This window comes from Bacillus rossius (assembly GCF_032445375.1).
Source record: "Bacillus rossius redtenbacheri isolate Brsri chromosome 4 unlocalized genomic scaffold, Brsri_v3 Brsri_v3_scf4_2, whole genome shotgun sequence".
Classification (NCBI taxonomy): Eukaryota; Metazoa; Arthropoda; class Insecta; order Phasmatodea; family Bacillidae; genus Bacillus; species Bacillus rossius.
This window is the reverse complement of record NW_026962011.1, coordinates 29,530,683-29,555,949: the sequence shown is the minus strand read 5'-3', so window position 1 is coordinate 29,555,949 and position 25,267 is coordinate 29,530,683. Positions and strand designations below refer to the sequence as shown.

General features: G+C 38.5%; 1 protein-coding gene across 1 annotated transcript in view; it reads right to left on the bottom strand.

Annotated features, from left to right (window-relative positions):
* The window catches only part of LOC134542030 (vesicular glutamate transporter 1), a 165,538-nt gene extending 141,164 nt beyond the window's left edge, over positions 1-24,374 (bottom strand). Inside the window, exons 1-2 of the mRNA XM_063385876.1 lie at positions 24,277-24,374; positions 17,129-17,294 (exon numbers count right to left, since the gene is read on the bottom strand). Of these exons, the coding sequence (XP_063241946.1) occupies positions 17,129-17,187 (59 nt within the window). The 5' untranslated portion in view covers positions 17,188-17,294; positions 24,277-24,374. The remainder of the gene's footprint in view (positions 1-17,128; positions 17,295-24,276) is intronic.
* Positions 24,375-25,267: the final 893 nt, after the last annotated feature.

Genomic DNA, 25,267 nt, shown 5'->3' with positions numbered 1-25,267 from the left:
CATGTTGGCACACAGTGGGTCCGCCATCTTGACAACTCCGGATCGTTGCTATAGCAGGTTCTGCACGCATGCGCACTGGACATTCAACCTGTCGAATTTCCGTCGTGTAATGCGCTCTTGTTTAGTTACATTTTTGGTGGATACTAAAATATAATCCTAATTTTGTGCCTAAAGAAGTATAACCTCAAAAAGGAGACAATAAAAATTCCTGTATAGGGGGTAATGTCAGAAGTTCAGTGCTGAGGCGTCTACATGGGATGCTTTCAGTACATGTTTCTCAGATAGCCCTGATAAATCAATAGTACCATCTTGTTAAACATAATTGCAGATAAGTTTTAAAGAGGGGGAAATGTTTACACTTTTTCCCTAAAATGATTATGTACTTTATGAATATTTATCACGCTCGTCATTATTGTTAAGAATTCTTCGTTGGTGACAAAGTCTCGTATAATAAGTTTATTTGTAACATGAGAACACATGAAATTGCTCGTTATCGAGGTTAGATGTTTACACATTGACGGCGATTAGTGAAAGCTTCGCTATTTTTAAAAAATAATATTATTTCATTCTTTCTTTGCAATAAATTTAATTATCTAAAATTGTTTTTAAAGGACTTTCAACCCAGCTGAGGGCTTTGAACGTTTAGGAACTAATGAGTCCCGTCGTAGCAGCCACGCCAGCTGGCCTCAAACACGTCCGCCCGCCTCTGGCTCCAGTGAGAGGCAGGCGTGTGAGGGGCTGCATACCCCGCAGGCGACCCAGCCTGGTGTCGTCTGCACGGGGACCTAGTGTGGGGTCCGCAGGGGCGGGCTTTGCCGAGAGCGATAGCCCCACAATTGCAGCAGACATCAGGCGAGCTGAAGAAGCCGGCAGGATATCCTCACATCTCTCTCTCTCTCTTACACACACACACATACCTCTTGGCGAATTACAAGATACAAGGAAAGGGCAGTTAAAGATTTCAGATCTCGGTAGGAAGCACAGCATTCAACGCTGCGTATTATGTCAAACAGCTGAACACGTGTTCGTTGCTCCATGTATATCTTTTTCACATCTTAGAATTTTAAGTTATACTTTCTTAGGTGCAGTATAAAAAAAATTATGAGTGTGAAGTTTTACGATGTGCGCTCACCATGCAAAGAAATTTTCACAGAATGAAAAAAGGCTACATACAAATAATAATTATAATTTTTGCTTTTAAATCATACACTTTAGTGAATGCTGGTCTATACAATTAAAAACATTTATTTATTTGAATATTAGTGATATAAATTGGGTTCATAAACTTTTCAATGTGTATTTGAATAAATGAGGTTATTTTCCCGTAAATACAATTTATTTTAATTATAAATTACAACATTATTATTTAAAATAATTCATTTTATGCATAATTTAAACTTATATCTATTATTTTACTAAGTTAAACAATTAATTTATACACTTCTTTTATTAATATTGAATACAGAGTAGGTACTTTTTTTAATTTTTAATTTTAATCAATTAATATTCTACCAACCGTATTTATAATCTCACTCGTCATTTCATTATTTCATTTTGATTAATTATTTGCATTCCAAGTGACTATAACATCTAACGCACGTAAATAAGTAAACGCAGCTCTATTTTTTTGTACTTTTATTTGAACGTATAGCTGTCACTGATAAAAATAAAGCTCTGCAGTAGCTTGAGAGGATATTAAATAAATGTCGAGTATATTAATTGGATAACCTTTTTTAAATGCCATTCCATAACTATAACAACTCGCGCCTAGATAATTGCCACGTTACGCATGAATGCAATATTAGCTGACATTTTAGGATTAGCATGAGATCGCGCACCTTAACACTTTAAACTCATGAGCCAAGGAACAGGGATCAACTATCTGGGTTACTCATGATTTTTCTAGCTGCATGTCAACAACACGTATTCTTAAGTCTGCTTCTGATTGTTTTGGCATAGTGATCCCCGGATAAGCCATTAATGACTTATTTCCTTGGGTGGGTTAGAACCCTATGCTTGTAGTCTTTGCCTGTATTTATGGCAAGTGTTGTAATAAGAGCAGACATAATTGAAATTTTAATAATAGAAGATACATTTCAATATTACCATTCATATATTTACCTCCTCAAAAAATAGAGAAGCTATGAACACTTATACATTTTTGTTTTGCTTCAAATTTGTATTCATGAACTTATAGCACGAGATTTTTTTCCAAATAATTAAAGCATATAAGTGCAGAATAAAAAAGAAATGTCTGTAATATTAGGATAAAAAATCAAGGACGTTGATATTTTGGTACGTAAGGGCGGACAACAAGATTTGTTTGTAGATGAATTTAATGATGATACAGAATTATAATTAAGGAAGCAGAAAAATTGTTATGACATGTCATATTTATTTTGCCTTCTGTTTCTCAGAAATGAAAGTCTAAAAGGCTAGTGCCTTTAAATGGGCAACCCATTGGAAGATGGAAACAGATAACAAAGGAGGACTTTCTTGACATATAGACGAGCACGGAAAATGAAGAATATTATTTCTCGGAACGGAGTCGTGGTAAGTCCTTTCCATTCAGAATCTTGTCCCAGGAGGTTTTAATACGCCTGGAAAATTTCTATGAGACGTCAGTTTGAAGCAGGGCCGATACTGCGTTTCAGGGGAGAAGTATTGGACCAGAGAGGAGTGGGGAGGGGGGAGTCAGGCAGACTGGGGTGCATGGTGGGGGGAGGGCGAACCCCGGGATTTCTTCATTTCCAGCCTTATCAGCAGCGCGCAGTCACGAGTGAAAGAACATTAGCGAGTCCTTGCGACCGTTCGGCCAGGATTTATGTCCTGCCGCGGTTATGAACCCCGGGATTATGTCTCCCGGGGTGGGAGAATGGAAAAGGGGAGAGGGGAGGGGGAACTAAGTTTCGGCTCTAAGCGGTTTGTCGGCAACTCCGGGCGGCCTCCCTAGCAACGCTACGAGGAATCGATTGCAGCCGTTTTGGCCGTACGTCGATTCGATATCTCGTTTGCGACAACGGGAACAAAACCCACCGGTTTCATCCCCTCAAAAAAAATATATAGCTGAAGTTTCTCCGGGAGTACCGTAAAATGTTTTAAAGTGGCACACAAGGTAATCGCAGAGTTTAGTTTTGGTGAAATCAAAAATTTAATTTGGTAAACATTGACAGCATAAGTTTTACCAGTAAATCTATGTGTTATCGTAGTGCTTGCTCCATTTCAATGAAAGTTTTTATTCAACCTTCTGCTAAATTATTCCATTCGTTGTTATAAATAATTACGAATTTTACAGATAAACACGTGACTGTAACCTGAACAGTGCCTGTCCCTCAGCTCAGACACTCCTGGTCTTCTCGCCGGAACACTCGCGAAGCTTGTGTTAATTCGCTCGCACGCACACACGACGCAGCACCTCAGGTGGAAGTAATGCCCTTTGGTTTCTTGCGCCACGGCAACTATTCTACTGTTAGTTTCCTCACTTGCATTCAAAACAAGGTATACCTCTATCATTAGCATTATACTCATTCTTAGCAACAGAATGTTTTTACTTCAGAATATTATTATGTGCAGGCCAACTTCTTTCGAACATCTTATAATTCTTAATGGCAATATTTTGCAAAATATCAAAACCGCTTGCAAATGATTAGTATTATCAGGAGACGCACCTTGGGAAAACACTCTTTTAGATGCAGCTATTTCTGAGACAGCAACAAAACTTAGAGAGTTATTGTGGTCATCCTAATATTTGGCCATCCATCAGAGCCAACCAAACTATGCAAAAAATTGTAATAATTTGTGTGAGGACATATTAAATAGATTTATAAATGAAGATCATGAGCCGCTAATGCAATACAATGATAAAATATAAAATAAAGGTCTTACATCGATAGAGGATAAAATTCATGAGATATGGGCAAAAAACTCTTACAGATTTCGGACTATAAGTTAAAAAATTAATTTCTTGATTCATTCCAACCGATTTTTTGATTTTAATTCATCCAAAGCATTTAGAAGCCATCTATAAAATCCTTTATGTAACTGAAACTTCTTTTAGTGTGATAGAAACAGTTATCTCAATGGAGATTCAAAATGAAACCGTTTATTAAGCTAAAAATGATAATAGAGGGAGGTAGAAGGAGTGGATATTATATAAAGTCTAAAGATACCAGTTACTACTACCTACCATTGTAAGTCCGATCAATAGAAGGCCCATGGAGCCTAATAACAAACTAACCATATTACACACGACTTTTATAATATACATTTTAAGATGTACAATGGCTTTATTCTTATGATAAAAATTGTGTTATAAAAATGTAAAAAAGTCACAACGTAATTTCTTTAGGAGTGATAGGTCTAACCCAGTCCATACGATGGATGGTAGATAGTGAACGAGCACGAAATGTTTCACATTACCTTATGGAAATATAATTCTGTAATTAGATATTCCTTAATTTTCCACACATGAATGATACATATTCAATTATTTTACTCACTTCTGTATTTTTTTCCACATTTTATTTCTGTAGTTTTAAACATGGACTGAAACAAAGTGATTTGTAAAACAAAGCTGAACTGTATATAACAAGGCTGTTATGAAACAAGCCATAAACTGAGATAGCCTGATATCCACTTTCCATTAACTCCGACAGCGGGGTGAGCGTGCCGATAAGCCATCCTGGAATACAATGAGCGGTAATAAACCTTCGCTAGTGTGCGTCATCAATTCCACGTGGAAAAGTGACGGAAGATAGGCCAAAAAAAAAAAAAAAAAAACAGCCAATGAATTGAGAACTAAAAAAAAAATTCCTGCGCACGTACATGTTTAAAACCTGAAATATGCAAGAAAATTTGGATACATATTCATCCAGCCTACCTCTAAAAGTGTTAAACCCAAAAAAGAGAAAAAAAGATTATTTAATTATGCATTGAAACAAAAGGGGTGGGGGGAAGCTATTGGCTTTCACGGATTCCCTCCCCTGGAAAATTTGAAATATTAACTCTTTCAAAAAAAATTCGTTGTCTGTAAAGTCGGTTTACAGACGATAGTTTAACGTGACGTCATCACAAAACATTGATGAAATGATTGCATACTTTTATGAATAAAATTGAATCATTTTTATTTTAATAATAAAAGAATAAATACTTGAAATTATACTAGTAATCAGAATTTTTAAATGCAATAATAATTAACCTTTATTGACGAAATTGTTGTTGTAATAAGCAATGAAAACCACATTAACTTTTCACTACACTTTATAAACAGTCGACGAAAGAGTTCACATATAGATAACTTGTAATTAATTTTAAAAAATGGCGTTTAGCTATAAAGTTTAAATATAATTATGAACAAGTTTTCATATAAATAAATTATAATCAAATATCTACCATCAATTATATGAATCACCATAATTCTTTAGTCAATTGTAACATAACCTATTATTACTCCACACGCCGACAGATGCTACTTTTTTAATAATAAAAGAATAAATACTTGAAATTGTACTAGTAATCAGATTTTTAAAATGCAAGAATAATTAACCTTTATTGCCGAAATTGTTGTTGTAGTAAGCAATGAAAACCACAGATTAAAATTCGTCGAGAATATTTTACGTTTTTATGTCTTCCAGTGCTCAAAATGATACGCAATTGTGGCCCCGGGGAACTAAATTTTATTTATAATTCATTAATAAAAACGCCCCTAGCGATAAACAAAGGAAAATATGTATAAACGAGTGCCTGGTTGCCGCGGAAGCAGTTAGATAGCGCTGTTCGCTCGGTTCGTGTCCGTCAGCTTAGATTGCAGCACCGTAGGGGAATGATATTATTTCGTTTTTATAATACGATTTTATAACAAATAGCATCCCAAATACACCAAACTTATTTATATTGTGTAGTTTGAAACATGGACTGAAACAAGTGATTTGGAAAACAAAGCTGAACTTTATAATGTGTTACAATAGTTTTTAAAACATTGTGCAAAAGATCCCGGGTGTAATTTGAATTATTATGTGCAAATGTAAAACACCAATGTTCGTACAAAAACGTATTTGAAAATTCAACATTACTTTTAAATAGCCGTACCGATTATGCTGAAAATCGGTGGACGATCGTAAATTACATAATTTTAATAATTGAAACGACGAAAACATGATTTAAAAGTCAAATCGATGGTTGTTCCAATCGAGTGGAAGAGAGATGCGGCCTAAGCGTACAATGAGCGTAACAGGACACATCGTAGTGGGACAAGGTGCGTTACGGGACACTTTTTCGTCTGTGCAGCCGGCGTTCATCGATTTATTAGACGTTTTCACGTCAAATAGGAAAAAAATAATAAATGTTTATTTGTTTCGTATTTGAAACCCGTACGTTTGCAAAAAAAAATTGTATTAAAAATAAAATTACATATTTTTTCGAATAATTTTACAATATCAAGTGTAGTATGTATGGAGTATTTAATTTCATAACGAAATTATTATATCTACTTAAGTTGATAAACTGAATGTAAGGTTTGAACATAATATTTTAAAACAAATAAATTTATAAGAAAAGTGAAATCTCTTGTTGAAGGATATTTTACTTTGTACAAAATATTTTTTTGGACTATTTCTAAATATTTCTAAATAAGTAAGCAAATCTCACAAAATTAGTGCCATCTAAATTCTTAGTCTTCACTAACTGATCGATTTAAGGTCAGTACTATCATTACCTGAAATTCCGTTGATGACAGTATGAAAATGTATCTTTTAATTTGACATCTCTAACACTATCATAGATTTAGTAATTGATTTAATATTTTGAAAACACCTATTAGCAAACAGTTGTTTGAATAGCTTTCCAGTATTATTTACGCATATTAAGCACGGTAAAATAAAATAAAGCAATAACGTGATGTAAAAAAGTTAACTTCTCTGTGGCTTTAAAACCAAATAAATAAAATGTTTGCACAATAACTTCATGCTTGTAAGCATGCCCATATTTTAACTAAACACACTCTTTTAATATCTATCATCTATTTACTTTACCATCGACATTGCAAGCTCTTACATAATTTTTTACTAGTCGATATTTCTATATAATTATTGTACAACGGGACTGTAAATTTTTTTTTAGGAAATCAACTAAAAAATTGCCAGACTAGTTATACAAATTCTATTTTACTGTTATGAAAGTACATAATTCATGCTGAACGAACAACATAAGAACACATAAATGTCTTCGTTACCGAGTTTATATGTTACTGCACGTACTGCACGTGTTGATGACACACGAAACTACAGTAAACTCATGGAATAACATCATATCAGTTTTAAGAAGACTGCAAGTATCCGCTCTACCACTCTGGTTCTGGGGTAGAGCGCCTTCCTTGTGACTTGCAGGACCCGGGTTCGCGCCCCGGCTCCTCCATTTTATCTGGTAGGAATACAATCCCTTGTAACAATTCAGGCTACCAAAGAAACGGTGGGTGGAACAGAAAAAAACCTTCCAGGTGGCTTCCAAATGGGGAGCCCGTTTCTTTTCTTGGGCTCCCCATGCAGTGGCCATTCCGGGGGTTTCTCCGGGGGAACGGAGTTTTGCAAAAATGTTTTTAGTTTTGAAGCGTTTTAGTTTTTAGTAACTGTAGCATTATCATTCCAACATGTTATAAACAAAGCTCAAACAAGCAAATTTTTATTTAGTACAAAAATATTTGAATTAAGTGTGTATCAGTCAGTAAGTGGTTGTATACCGATGGTGGGTGTTCAACCATTTATCGGTATATATTTTCTTCCATTGTTATTGACAGTTAAATTTTTAGTCACAAACTATTGAATATTTGTTATGTAGTATTTTAAAAGATTTTGACGAAAAAATATTTATAGACACATTAATTTTATTTCAAAAAAACCACATAGTTTTCAATCAGGATCGTCTTTAACACACACGCGTAGGTAGGTGTGCGTGTGTGCCAGTATAATACCCGGATATACCTAAAATATTATATTTATTTCAAAATTTGATACTTTCCAACACATCTTAAGATTAAAATATTATCTTTTTTAGGCCTCGTCAAGCAATGCGTGGTATATAATTAATCAGAGTTATATCGATGCCAAGTTTTAATTCACCAACATTTAGATAATACTATTAGCAACAAATGAAGATCTTTAGATCTTATTATTTTTAAAACTTTCTCTGCATTAAATTATTTTAATTGTAAATGAATTGAAAGTATGCAGAAAAAAGTTCTTAAATTAATATTTAAAAATTTCAGGCATTTAAATTACTTTGAATAATCTACATTCATATGGGTATAACCTATTTTCATATTTTATTATATACATTTTGTTACCTTTTTTGTTGGTTCAGACATAATATCTCGGTTTGGATTAAGAATTCCAACTTGCAACCCTTTTAAAACCATTAGTAACGATAAAATGTGTAAAAAAATTTTATTTGAATAATCAAGAATCATTCATATGTAAAAGTTTAGTTTCTGTTTAAGATTTTTGTGAAAACTAAAGTAACATGAACTTTATCTATTTTTGCGTTGTGTTGTTTTGTATTTTGTCGCAAGGTTATTGATAAGTATTAGTGTATGTCTTGTGTTCAAAACTTAAATTTTAGCAGAGTTTATTTTTGAAAGACTTCGAGTCTCTGCAAAGCCCATATTTTTATTTATTTATTTATTTATTTAGGAGATATAATCAATATCTCCTATTACAAGAATAGTTAAAAAAATAAAAAAATAAAAAAATGTTTATTTGTTTGGTATTTGAAACCCGTACGTTTGCAAATAATGGTTGTCTGTAAAGTCGGTTTACGGACGATAGTTTAACGCGACGTCATAACAAAACATTGATGAAATGATTGCATACTTTTATGAATAAAATTGAATCATTTTTATTTTCATGATGAAAGAAAAATTCTTAAAATTATACTAGTAATCAGATTTTTAAAATGCCTTTATTGCCGAAATTGTTGTTGTAATAAGCTAAAACATCATTAACTTTTCACTTCACTTTATAAACAGTTGACGAAACATTTCACATATAGATAACTTGTAATTAATTTTAAAAACTGGCGTTTAGCTATGAAGTTTAAATATAATTATGAACAAGTTTTCATATAAATAAACTATAATCAAATATCTATCATCAATTATATGAATCACCATAATTCTTTAGTCATATGTAACATAAACTATTATTACTGCACTCACCGACAGATGCTACTTTTTTTAATAATAAAAGAATAAATACTTGAAATTAAAATAGTAATCAGATTTTTTAAATGCAAGTTTAATTAACCTTTATTGCCGAAATTGTTGTTGTAAGAAGCAATGAAAACCACATTAACTTTTCACTTCACTTTATAAACAGTCGACGAAAAAGTTCATGTGTAGATGACTTGTAATTAATTTTAAAAACTGGCGTTTAGCTATAAAGTTTAAATATAATTATGAATACGTTTTCATATAAATAAACTGTAATCAAATATCTATCATCAATTATATGAATCACCATAATTCTTTAGTCATATGTAACATAACCTATTATTACTGCACTCACCGACAGATGCTACTTTTTTTTAATAATAAAAGAATAAATACTTGAAATTATACTAGTAATCAGATTTTTAAAATGCAAGAATAATTAACCTTTATTGCCGAAATTGTTGTTGTAATAAACAATGGAAAAAAAAACAGATTAAAATTCGTCGGGAATATTTTACGGTTTTAAGTCTTCCAGTGCTCAAAATGATTTGCAATTGTGGCCCCGGGCACGAAATTTTATTTATAATTTATTAATAATAACGCCGCTCCCGATAAACAAAGAAAAATATGTATTAACGAGAGCCTGGTTGCCGCGGAAGCGCATAGATACCGCGATTCGCTCAGTTCGCGTCCGTCAGCGTAGATTGTAACACCATAGGGGAATAATATTATTTCGTTTTTATAATATGAATTTATAACAAATACGCATCCAAAATACACCAAACATATTTATAATGTGTTAAAATATTCTTTAAAACATTGTGCAAAAGATCCCGGGTGTAATTTGAATTATTATGTGTAACTGTAAAACACCATTGTTCGTAAAAAACCGTATTTGAAAATTCAACATTACTTTTAAATAACCGTACCGATTGTGCTGAAAATCGTTGGGCAATGTTTAAATTACATATTATTAATAATTCAAACGACGAAAACATGATTGAAAAGTCAAATCGATGGTTGTTCCAATCGAGTGGAAGAGAGATGCGGCGCAAGTGTTCAATGAGCGTAACGTGACACATCTTAGTGGGTCAATGTGCGTTACGAGACACTTTTTCGTCTGTGCAGCCGGCGTTCGTCGATTTTTTAGACGTCACGACCAAAAAAAATTAAACCAGTTTTGAAATAAAGTGCTAATGATGGTTTTGCTAATTTATATTTAAACATTTTAATATTTTTCTTGATAAATTATCCTCGGGTCAGTTTTATAAATGGTTACGTTCAAATTTCTGTGGAATAATGGAAATTAAATAATTCAATGTTGATTCCAATATGAAATCATGAAATGAAAATTATATTGTCAAGCCCTTTGATTTATATGCTAATTAAATTTTAATTCTGCTATTTTTATCAGAACGCTGGACCTAGAAGTCAAGCAAACATGAAAAACTTCGGCGTGCGTGTTGGGCACCATGTCGCAATGTTCCCAACTGCCGACTCTGGTTCTTACGGAAGAGATACTTCGTGACGCAGGCACGTCCTTCACAGGGTGGGTTTGCAAGCAGCCAAGCGGCAGTAGCCTTACTTCGCTGCTCGTCACATCGTGATCCGCATACAGAACATTCTCAAACATAATTAACAACAGTTACACAGTAAAATTATGTACTTTTCGCCGAAGAATTTAACTCAAGTAAACGAAGAGTTATACTTAATTTCAAATAACTGAATGTTCGTAGAAACTACGTCGTATTTCGACTCTCCCGCTGTGTGTTTCGTTCTAAACAAAGGTAAGCACACAATTGGACAAAAGAGGAGAGTTCTTGCTGTAGACTTAACCAGTTTTCAAATGTTTTTTCTTACATGCTAAGAATATTCTTTTGTATTCTTGTTCAAAGTAAGTGAACTTGGAGTTAGTAAATTTACGAAGATTGCCGTATATTCACGAAGATCCCAGAATAATTTGTAACCAGCGTACTCCGTTCATTTAAGGTCAAAATGTTTAACAAGTCTAGAGGTGCAGAAACAGACACATTTGTTTCACGGGAAAATGTCACGGTTTATTATACACATACACTATGGTAGTATTTTTTGTACAATTTATTACAGTTGACTGTAACGGTGGTTAATTAAACCTTTACTTCCGCACGTCCATTTCCACCATGACAGTAAGTAAAAGCTACAAAGTTTAAGAGAACTACAGCTGTATCTTATTGTATATAATCGCCAGCCAACCTACTGCTGCCCATGTATTAACATTCTTGGAAGGTGTTAGACACAAATTTTAGTTTCCTGTAAACTTGTGTACTATTATCAATTTACCTTTGACGACATAGAGCAATTGGAAAATGATTTTACCAAAAGAATAAGCCGTGAGTATAGTTTCAACATTCATGCAGATATTAATCTGTCCATAAAACTAAAACATTGGTAAATAAGAGTTATAGTTCAGAGCAAGGGTCTTCATATTCTTTTTAATTTATCAAAATCAAAATCCACTATGAACACTGATGACAATTTTTGCTGGTTTTTGCGATAGGCTAAAATGCAAATAATTTTAGCCCTGTTATTTTTCCGAAAGCAGACCTAACGTAATGAGAAACATTCAACCCTGAGGTATTGTGCCACCCAGCTGCAGATGCCTCGCAGGTCAGAGGTCAGTGGACAGGTCACACTAGCCCGGTGTACCGACCATCCCAGATACCGTCCAGCGCGCTAAGTCCCCAAGTCCCCAGCTGCAGACAACGACTCTGCGCCCTTAAGATTTGGGAAATTTCAGCGAAGAGTGCGCTGAAGGCTTCTTCGTTCTTGCAGGCACTGGATGTTCATAGGAACTCCAAAATGCTGTGTTTTGTCGTAAAAAGGACGAGCATGCACGAGGGATGACGATGGGAGCGTTTGCTGTAGGATTAAAAAAAAGCGTTTGAAGGAATGTGTGCTACAGGATGATTGTCGTGAGTCAACCCCGACACGGCAACTGGTGAAGACACACGGCAGTTCCCGAGCTCCCCGGATGACACGTGGCACTGAGGCACCCCGGACGACACGTGACACTAAGATATCCCGGATGCCACGTGACACTGATGTATCCCCGGATGCCACGTGACACTGAGGTATCCCCGGAAGACACGTGACACTGAGGTATCCCCCGGACTACACGTGACACTGAGGTACCCCGGATGCCACGTGACACTGAGGTATCCCCGGACGACACGTGACACTGAGGTATCCCCGGACGACACGTGACACTGAGGTATCCCCGTACGACACGTGACACTGAGGTATCCCCGGACGACACGTGACACTGAGGTATCCCCGGACGACACGTGACACTGAGGTATCCCCGGATGCCACGTGACACTGAGGTATCCCCGGACGACACGTGACACTGAGGTCTCCCCGGATGCCACGTGACACTGAGGTATCCCCGGACGACACGTGACACTGAGGTTTCCCCGGATGCCACGTGACACTGAGGTATCCCCGGACGACACGTGACACTGAGGTATCCCCGGACGACACGTGACACTGAGGTATCCCCGGACGACACGTGACACTGAGGTATCCCCGGATGCCACGTGACACTGAGATATCCCCGGAAGACACGTGACACTGAGGTATCCCCGGATGCCACGTGACACTGAGGTATCCCCGGACGACACGTGACACTGAGGTATCCCCGGACGACACATGACACTGAGGTATCCCCCGGACGACACGTGACACTGAGGTACCCCGGACGACACGTGACACTGAGGTATCCCCGGACGACACGTGACACTGAGGTATCCTCGGATGCCACGTGACACTGAGGTATCCCCGGACGACACGTGACACTGAGGTATCCCCGGATGCCACGTGACACTGAGGTATCCCCGGACGACACGTGATCCCCGGATGCCACGTGACACTGAGGTATCCCCGGACGACACGTGACACTGAGGTATCCCCGGACGACACGTGACACTGAGGTATCCCCGGACGACACGTGACACTGAGGTATCCCCGGATGCCACGTGACACTGAGGTATCCCCGGACGACACGTGACACTGAGGTATCCCCGGATGCCACGTGACACTGAGGTATCTCCGGACGACACGTGACACTGAGGTATCCCCGGATGCCACGTGACACTGAGGTATCCCCGGACGACACGTCACACTGATGTATCCCCGGATGCCACGTGACACTGAGGTATCCCCGGAAGACACGTGACACTGAGGTACCCCGGACGACACGTGACACTGAGGTATCCCCGGACGACACGTGACACTGAGGTATCCCCGGAAGACACGTGACACTGAGGTATCCCCGGACGACACATGACACTGAGGTATCCCCCGGACGACACGTGACACTGAGGTACCCCGGACGAAACGTGACACTGAGGTATCCCCGGACGACACGTGACACTGAGGTATCCCCGGACGACACGTGACACTGAGGTATCCCCGGACGACACGTGACACTTAGGTATCCCCGGATGCCACGTGACACTGAGGTATCCCCGGACGACACGTGACACTGAGGTATCCCCGGACGACACGTGACACTGAGGTATCCCCGGATGCCACGTGACACTGAGGTATCCCCGGATGCCACGTGTAACTGAGGTATCCCCGGATGCCACGTGACACTGAGGTATCCCCGGACGACACATGACACTGAGGTATCCCCGGATGCCACGTGACACTGAGGTATCCCCGGACGACACGTGACACTGAGGTATCCCCGGATGCCACGTGACACTGAGGTATCCCCGGATGCCACGTGACACTGAGGTATCCGCGGACGACACGTGACACTGAGGTATCCCCGGACGACACGTGACACTGAGGTATCCCCCGGACGACACGTGACACTGAGGTATCCCCGGACGACACATGACACTGAGGTATCCCCGGATGCCACGTGACACTGAGGTATCCCCGGATGCCACGTGACACTGAGGTATCCCCGGACGACACGTGACACTGAGGTATCCCCCGGACGACACGTGACACTGAGGTTTCCCCGGATGCCACGTGACACTGAGGTATCCCCGGACGACACGTGACACTGAGTTATCCCCCGGACGACACGTGACACTGAGGTATCCCCGGATGCCACGTGACACTGAGTTATCCCCCGGATGACACGTGACACTGAGGTATCCCCGGATGCCACGTGACACTGAGGTATCCCCCGGACGACACGTGACACTGATGTATCCCCGGATGCCACGTGACACTGAGGTATCCCCGGACGACACGTGACACTGAGGTATCCCCGGATGCCACGTGACACTGAGGTTTCCCCGGATGCCACGTGACACTGAGGTATCCCCGGATGCCACGTGACACTGAGGTATCCCCGGACGACACATGACACTGAGGTATCCCCGGATGCCACGTGACACTGAGGTATCCCCGGACGACACATGACACTGAGGTATCCCCGGATGCCACGTGACACTGAGGTATCCCCAGATGCCACGTGACACTGAGGTATCCCCGGATGCCACGTGACACTGAGGTATCCCCGGACGACACGTGACACTGAGGTATCCCCGGACGACACGTGACACTGAGGTATCCCCGGACGACACGTGACACTGAGGTATCCCCGGACGACACGTGACACTGAGGTATCCCCGGACGACACGTGACACTGAGGTATCCCCGGATGCCACCTGACACTGAGGTATCCCCGGACGACACGTGACACTGAGGTATCCCCGGATGCCACGTGACACTGAGGTATCCCCGGATGCCTCGTGACACTGAGGTATCCCCGGACGACACGTTACACTGAGGTATCCCCGGATGACACGTGACACTGAGGTATCCCCGGACGACACGTGACACTGAGGTATCCCCGGATGCCACGTGACACTGAGGTATCCCCGGACGACACGTGACACTGAGGTATCCCCGGATGCTACGTGACACTGAGGTATCCCCGGACGACACGTGACACTGATGTATCCCCGGATGCCACGTGACACTGAGGTATCCCCGGAAGACACGTGACACTGAGGTATCCCCCGGACGACACGTGACACTGAGGTACCCCGGACGACACGTGACACTGAGGTATCCCCCGGACGACACGTGACACTGAGGTATCCCCGGATGCCACGTGACACTGAGATATCCCCGGACGACACGTGACACTGAGGTATCCCCGGATGCCACGTGACACTGAGATATCCCCGGACGACACGTGACACTGAGGTATCCCCGGACGACACGTGACACTGAGGTATCCCCGGATGACACGTGACACTGAGGTATCCCCGGACGACACATGACACTGAGGTATCCCCCGGACGACACGTGACACTGAGGTACCCCGGACGAAACGTGACACTGAGGTATCCCCGGACGACACGTGACACTAAGGTATCCCCGGAAGACACGTGACACTGAGGTATCCCCGGACGACACGTGACACTGAGGTATCCCCGTACGACACGTGACACTGAGGTATCCCCGTACGACACGTGACACTGAGGTATCCCCGGATGCCACGTGACACTGAGGTATCCCCGGACGACACGTGACACTGAGGTATCCCCGGACGACACATGACACTGAGGTATCCCCGGATGCCACGTGACACTGAGGTATCCCCGGATGCCACGTGACACTGAGGTATCCCCGGACGACACGTGACACTGAGGTATCCCCCGGACGACACGTGACACTGAGGTATCCCCGGACGACACATGACACTGAGGTATCCCCGGATGCCACGTGACACTGAGGTATCCCCGGATGCCACGTGACACTGAGGTATCCCCGGACGACACGTGACACTGAGGTATCCCCCGGACGACACGTGACACTGAGGTATCCCCGGATGCCACGTGACACTGAGGTATCCCCGGATGCCACGTGACACTGAGGTATCCCCGGACGACACATGACACTGAGGTATCCCCGGATGCCACGTGACACTGAGGTATCCCCGGATGACACGTGACACTGAGGTATCCCCCGGACGACACGTGACACTGTGGTATCCCCGGACGACACATGACACTGAGGTATCCCCGGACGACACGTGACACTGAGGTATCCCCGGAGGCCACGTGACACTGAGGTATCCCCGGATTCCACGTGACACTGAGGTATCCCCGGACGACACATGACACTGAGGTATCCCCGGATGCCACGTGACACTGAGGTATCCTCGGACGACACGTGACACTGAGGTATCCCCCGGACGACACGTGACACTGAGGTATCCCCGGATGCCACGTGACACTGAGGTATCCCCCGGACGACACGTGAAACTGAGGTATCCCCGGACGACACGTGACACTGAGGTATCCCCGGACGACACGTGACACTGAGGTATCCCCGGACGACACGTGACACTGAGGTATCCCCCGGACGACACGTGACACTGTGGTATCCCCGGATGCCACGTGACACTGAGGTATCCCCGGACGACACGTGAAACTGAGGTATCCCCCGGACGACACGTGACACTGAGGTATCCCCGGACGACACGTGACACTGAGGTATCCCCGGACGACACGTGACACTGAGGTATCCCCGGACGACACATGACACTGAGGTATCCCCGGATGCCACGTGACACTGAGGTATCCCCGGATGCCACGTGACACTGAGGTATCCCCGGACGACACGTGACACTGAGGTATCCCCCGGACGACACGTGACACTGAGGTATCCCCGGAAGACACATGACACTGAGGTATCCCCCGGACGACACGTGACACTGAGGTATCCCCCGGAAGACACATGACACTGAGGTATCCCCCGGACGACACGTGACACTGAGGTATCCCCGGACGACACGTGACACTGAGGTATCCCCGGATGTCACGTGACACTGAGGTATCCCCGGAAAACTGACACTGAGTTATCCCCCGGTTGAAACGTGACACTGAGGCATGACGGTGCGCGAGTCACACTCACCCCGAGAAGACGCCGGACACTCTCGCCCGCAGCGAGTCGAAGCCGCCGAAGCCAGGCATGGTGTCCGGGTGGGTGGGTGTGGCCGAGCTCACAGTCGTGCTTCTATTGGCCGGGCGCCCGCATGGCCGACAACCTCACAGACAGCAACCGCGGCGACGGACATTGCCTGTGGCAGGGAACACCATCACCATCACAGGTCATTCACAACAAGCGATACATATGTAGGGACCGGAAAATATTCGCGGCTTCATTTCACGATGCTCAAAAGTTCAAATAATTACAATTTTGAGCTGCTTTTGATGTTGGTTCACTGTTAACCTGGAGGAATCTTGGCCAATTATAGACCATGAATCAAAGAAGTATCTCATCACAAGACACTCAGGCGAGACGCCTCACAGTAAGCAGCCAACGAACAGGCGACGTTTGCCAGAGTATGCAGAGCATGTAGGAGTCTATCCTGGAGGTCAACGATTCCACGTATTGTTCCGGTCCCCATACTCAAGTAACAAGATGATAACTTTACAGGAGAACTATGTGAACATTATCAAAAATGGCCGATATATTTTCTTGCACTTAACAAACTATGTGTTGTTAAACAAACAGTGGTTATTTAGTTACAAGGTTAATTATTGTGATGTATTTAAGTTATTAGGTGCGCTAAAAACTATTTATAATAATTTATTAAAAAATATATTTGAGTTTTTTCTTACAAATAGATTTTTATAAAGGCTTTGTTTAAATATTGGTTATGACACGAAAACCGTTAAATAATATAAAAATTAATTTTTGTTTTACATGAACAATCAAAAATAAGAAAATATATTGAGAACAAATAATAAAAGTACGAAAAATATCAACCACAATTTTACCATTTAGCGAAATTCAACGCCTAAGAGATGAAAAGGTGTAAAAATTATTTAAATATAAATGATTGTATCCCCGAATCAATTAATCACAATAAAATATATGGTGTACTAATAATAAACATATGAGAAATAACCAGCCAAAATTTTACCATTTGTACCCTAAGAGGGGTAGGTATGTTTCTAAAACGAAAAATTAAGACTTCTGATTCAATCTGAACTACAAGTAAGAAACTAAATGAAAACAACATGCATTATTGCATGTATATCTTTTGTTTTCATTAATTCAAATTCGTCTTTTAAGGACTTAAAAGGGTGTTAGTTTTAATTTATCAAAAAAATTGTATCTCTAAAACTAAGTAAGACGCCATTTATTTAGTTAGAAGGAAAGTAATATACAACAAATTATTAAATCATCACTTCTCAATTTTACGCCCCAAAGGGGTATAAAATGCTTAAGTTTGCTTTCAAGGAAAAAATACATATTTCCAACTTTAATAGGTCTAAGGGTAAGAAATTAAGCATGAACATCAAGCAGATAAGAAACGTAATTTTTAAATTTTTTGGATTTCGATATTTGAGGGTGGCAAAAGAGGGTAAGTTTTGTTTTATCATATAAAAATTCATATCTCCGTAGCAAATACTCTGGATATAATAAACTGTAAATTAATAACTTAATTAATTACGTAGATTTGTTTTACCATTATTCGTTATACAACTTCAAAGGCAGTGAAACGGGGGCAAGTTATTTTTTATACTAATACATCACATAACCAAACAATTTATGATGGAGGAAATTAAATAAAAAAAATTACCATATATTTATGATTGAACAGATTGTTTTTTACCTCAAACATTTTTCTATATTCGAACGCAAAAAGGATGAAAAGGAAGTAATTATTTTTTAATTGTGTAAGTCATGTCTCTGAAGCTAATGAAGCGGAATGTACGTTGTGCGTTATTATTTATAAATATGCAAAAATCCACTAACTTTTTTTACAACCTCGTATATTGACATATATACTTAGGGCTAAATTTTTATATAGCATCCCTGTGGTAAAAAGGAGAGTGGTAAAAAATTGGGGAATTTTTTAAAATAATACTTATAATAACTAATAATTGACTACTGCGTTCGGTAAGAAACTTGATATCTGTACTCAACATTTCATATAAATATGTGATAGTATCAAATACCTTAAAATAATGAAGATATATGTAATAAGGAGAAATTATTTAATTATTATAAGCATTGATTTAATCATAATAAATGATAGTGTTAGCTTAAACGAAGGCATAAACATAATTAAAATTAAGTAGACGTATATTTAACAACTTTTCAATTTGTCTACCTCTTGAAATGAACAGTAAGTAAATTTGATTTGATCAAAGTAATATATATCCACGAACACACTAAAGTAGGAGTTATAAAATCAGATAATCTATACAAAAAATTAAAAAATTTGGACTCATAACCACTTTTAAAATATCATTTTCAAGAGGTTTTGTCATGACTAAAAATTTGTTATGCTCCTGATCATTTACTGGGTATATTTCTTTAGTAAAAATGTTTGGAATTAATCACGTACTTTTATTTTAGTAGTAAGATAGTAGCAATGTCCTGAAATTGTGCGGGCAAAGCCAAGGGTTATTATATATTGTGTATGTATATACATATATATACCTTTGAGATGGCGATGGTTTTAGGGTCTGTGGATTATAAAACAAAAAACTATAGGTATATTTTCCATAATTCATACAACATTAACGACTACAATAGTTAGTATTTCTTTGTTATCTACCTAAAAGTAACAAGAATGCCTCAAGAATTTTTATTTTTTGGAAAATTCTTTGTTCAGTAGATATTAATTTTTTTTTCGTATTTCTAACTTCTCTCTAATTTATCGTATAAAAATACTAATAATTACAGACATACTGAGGCTACAACAAATAAAATTGCTCCATTCGAAAGAACGTTAAATTTTCTATCAATTTTTTTTCGAATCTTTAGAGCCAGTTAAAATATTTGCCAATGTCAGTAATACATTTTTAAATTAAATTAAAATTTTTATGAATAAATTTTTGTTTACTTGATTGAAAAAAAGTAAAACTCATCAAATTTAAAAACAAACATTCTTAATCGAACGGACTTAACATAGATACATGCAGATGTGAAAATAATAGTGTAGTAGGGTTAGAAAATGATAATTTATTGTTATAAAAGTTTATTCAACTTCTGGAATAAAAAGCCCTGGTTAAAATGCCTTTTTTTATCATTGAGTTATACTACAATCCCTTACCTGGCAGGAACTATAACGTTCTTTCGAATGATGAAATTTTATTTGTTATAGCCTCCGTATATTTATTATTAGCGTTCGATAAGGGAAGGTAATGGAAACTTAAAAGCTCTTAAAATAAATCTCAGAATGATTGATTTTTCAACAAAGTTTACAATCATTTTTGATTGCCTTTTAAAAGTACAATTAAATTCCAGATTTTGACTACTAAGAACTTAACAGCCTATACGCAAACGCAAAGAGATTGAAGTATTCTTAAAATATGAAATAACATTTTGCAGAGCGTTTATCGAACTGTTAAAATTATTTGTTTATATGTTAAATATGACAATTAAAAATTTACTTCACTCCTAAAGGTTTTAAATAATACACTGAAAAATAAGGTAAGACGAATATTCATTGTAAAAGATTTGAAATATTAAATATTGTGTATTAGAGATGTTAATTATAAAATAATGACTACATGTTAAATTTATAATTACAATTTTCATAGAAGTAAAATTACCAGCGTTTCAAAACCAATTTATCTTTGTTGATTTAACTATTGCACAAATAAACTAAAAAACTTAATTTAGTTCTATGAATATCAAAATATTATCACCAAGTAAAATTTGTTTTATAAACACAATCTGCAATGTTTTGTTTTAATTTCAATTTGAAATAAGTTATCTATTAAATTTTTAATGTTTTCTCAATAAGAATGCGTTTTGTTTGCACAGAAAACTAAAGACTCTAAAATTTTACGTATACAAAAGTTAAATATTTTGTAATAGCTCCAAAAAATGGCAAAGTTCAAAAAACACAATGAATTGTGATTTTATCATGTGTCTGAAATTTAAAAAAATTGAAAGACCGTGTTGTATCAAAATTTTTACCTCTATTAATTTTTTAACATGTTTTCTATAATTATTTGATTGAAAATAGTTATTTTACTATGTTTATGTAGTTAATGTATTGGTAATGAATATGTAGAAAAATTTTCAGTAAAAAATAACATATTTGTCAAACTGATATATTTAGTTTGTTTCCAAAATACTATATTTAAAAAATAATGGGATTAAATGGATCAGATAAAACAAAATGGTAAAAACCCATTATTGATTTACTGAAACATATTTGTTGTACAGCCATCTTTAAATATCTCTAATCGAAAATAAATTTTTGAAAGCAGTTAAAAATATATCTTTCTTTACTTATTAGTTCTAAATTTATTAATGACTTCAAAAATATACTTCGGATTTAAGGATACTGTTACAGAAAGTTTTGATGTGTATCATTTATAGTTTTTTCCGGAGACAATTTCATTAAAAAATGTATTTTTAAGTGAAACCAATTTTCTTCTATTGCGTAAACAACTTCCATTTCTTTTTCATTAAATTTAAAGCTATAACACAGGCCGAGAAATGGAATACATCTAAAATAACTAAAAATGTTATTAGACATTAAATTATGTATCATTATGTAAATTATGTTTCCATTTGTATCGTTTCAGATTATTTTGGTTATTTCACATTGATATGTATAGTTAGGTAACATTTCCATACTTTTCAGTACTTTTCACTGATTTATTTCGTTATAATTAAATATTTGGTTAATTGAAATTCGAATCATTAAAAATACTTTTATTTCATTACGAAAGGCTTCTGTTGATGCTTTTTCATGTAATTTTACGTCTTTTAATTTATTCAATTAAATTGGGGTACAAATCATTTCCTTTGTATTGTATCAATTTATTTTGTTTGATAAAGTAATAATAAGTAATAATGAGTTAAAGAAATGCATAAAAATATGTCACATGCACATATACATACTAAAAATATGTTACATACACAATTTATCGAGGAGAAAAAAAATTAAGTAACAACAATAGAGTTTATTTTTACGTTTAATGAGATATTCAAACTGATCTCATTTTTCATTGTAAAAATTTTAGAATTCTTATGTACAGTAAAATAAAGACCTGCTTTCTCGCACAGTCAAATAACCAATCGTAAGTGTCTCTGTGTGGTTGGGGTTAAACCATAATCTACAAAACACATAGCAAGCTGACTAGCATACAAATTTCTATAATATTTTTGGTTGCAAATATTCATTCGCTAACTAGAATTTTTTATAATGTTTAAGAATTCAGGTTTTATTATATATATATATATATCTTCTTGAAATTTTAGGAAAGCATACTCTCTTCGCGTGGTCGTTTTTCAAGATTTTTTAATCTTTGATGTTTTAAATTTAGTGCAGATGCCTTAGACAGGCAGTAATATAACCACAAAAGTTGAAAATAATTGCAGCTTCTTAAATAAGAATTTTTCCTAAAACCTTATAAAACATATCCTGCAATTACGATAAGTGAGTGAGAATTTTTTCGTATGTCATTGTAAAATATGTTGTATATAGCAAGTAACACAAGATTCTAGACAAAACTAGCAAATATACTACAATTAATTTTCATATTTTACAAACAGAAAAGGCACACGTAAGTAAAATCTTCTGTTTTTTCAGTGACATGACAGAGTAGATAACATTGTACATCCTTCCCTCCGACTCTAGTCAGTAATATATATATTTATATTTATGTATATATATAAATCTTTAGTGAACAGTTTTTGCCGGAACAGCATGAATAAGAAATATAAAGTAATTTCTGACAGGAAGGCAGCCAATGAATGGCTATTTACACACGATGACGAAATATGCAAAATTTAAACTGACATAAGAAACAAGCTCTGATACTTATTTTGCTACCCAGATCGGGCCTTAATCTACTGTACAAAACTCCATCTTGAAAAATTTGTAAAATTATTTTTTTTGCATCCTGGATTTTAATATACGACGCCCACAACATCAGTTTAAAAGATACATCTGCGAGAAAAAATATTATTGGCTTGTTTTAACACACACAACATTCAGAATGAAATTACTACAGCACTTAGCTAATGATTGTGACTCATTGACAGTGAGCCGAATGCGTGCTGAAACTAAATGCAACCAATCACGAAAAACTATTTATACTTCAATTTTTGAAAGAAAAAAATTAAAATAACGAATCACTTTCACTGCAAACCATTCAAAAAGAATGATTTGAGTTAAAAGTATAGGAAATTGCGACCTACAACATAGCTCTGCAAATTTTAACCTAGAAGCTTAGAGATTTATTGACAAAATGTAGAGTCATCTCTAGAGGCACAGTCATCTAACCTTATATTTAACCATAACGATGAAACTTAAGACTCTGGCTTTTTTTCACGCTTTTGTGATTGGTCTTAACAACATCTTGACCAGCATTAGAAAATTTTGATCTCCGATTTCTGTGTTATAAAGGTGAGTTCTTTAAAATATGCATGAACAATGTATTCTATCTTTCAAGTCAAACAGAGCACGAAACGAACATTAATACATAACAATTTTTAAAAATTAAATCTAAATATTTGTAAACCAGTAATTTCTAACACTGTTAGGAAAACATGATTAAAGCCGTGCATCTATTTAAAAACAACCGGCAGCTACAGAACGGATGATAAGTAAGGGCATGTTTTTTTTTTCGCTAAAGATTCTCATCGCTCATTTAGACTGCAATAAGGCATGCCCGCACTAGCGACTGTTGCCTTGTGATTGGCGGCCGTCTGCGAGAGAAGCCATTCAGGACGCATTTGCTTCCGCCACTGGTTGGCTGTGATTGGTGTATCGACCAAGGCCGTAGATACCCGGGGGGGGATGCAGGGGTGATCGGGCCACCTTGAAAAATATGAAGCTTTCAACGAGGGGGTCCGCTAGAGCTTGCTAAATCGCGACTGTGGAACGTGGTTGATAAACGTGAACGTCAGAACTATGTTTTACGGGAAAGTTTCGGTGTATATGTGAAGGGTTTCTACGTACTAAAAGGGAACAAGGGCAATACACAACATGCAAACACGTGCACAGAACACACAGCTGGTCGCTGAGAGAGCGTGAGAGAGCGTGAGAGAGCGTGAGAGAGCGTGAGAGTGCGTACCTCGGGCGGGGAGCTGGCGACGGCGGCCGGGACGACAGCGGCGACACCGGGCCGCGCTGGTGGGCAGCTGCTCTCCGGGCTCCGGGCTCCGGGCGACCGAGGCAGGCTGCGCTCCGGGAGTCCGGGGGAGGCCAGCGGCGCGCGTCAGGCGCATGCGCGGCCGCGGCCTCCCACGCGCCGCCCACCGCGCCGCGACGCCGCGCGCCCATTGGCCCGCCGCGCGCCGCGACGCCCCGCGCCCATTGGCCGGCCGCGCGGGGCCGGACGCCACCCCTTCCCTCCTCTCCCACCACTCGCCCTCACCCCCGCGACAACCACGCGCCCGGCGAGGCACGCGCGCGCAAACTCACACAATTTAAAAAAAAAACTAAAAAACTATAATGAAGAATTGCAAATGTTTTTAAATAGTTCTTTTATTTTACTTTTTCCTCCCCCCTCCCCCCTTCCCAACCTCACCACCCCGCGTGGGTTCTGAGAACCGCGGGCGTTTGAATTTATAGCGACCGGAAGTTGTAGCCTGCGCTTCCCCCGGCGGCACCTGGGCAGCGTTTGTCTGCTCTTGATTAAATCAGCGAAGCTCCGACCTGCGAGTTACTTTTTTTTTTTTTTCCCCTCCTCTCCTGTAAAAAAATTGGCGACTTTAATTACCTTGGTTCCATGAAACGAAGTTTATTATCATTTAACCTCGCTCATGTAACCAGCCCAATGCGTTAAATTTAAAACTAAATTGTATTATTAAAGATATATTTTATAGAACAAACGGTTATCAGAAATTTATTTTTACAAGTGAATGGTGATACGAGATGATTTTGACCTGGCTAATAATATGATATCTAGATAAAGGCTTACTTAAGACATTTTTTCTGTAATAAACATTGCTGATAATAGAAACCTCAATACCAGACAAAAATAAATAAATATGGAAACACACAGAAAACAAGCCAAATTAAGGAGATTAAAAAAAACCTAAAAACATTCACAGCCAAGAAAA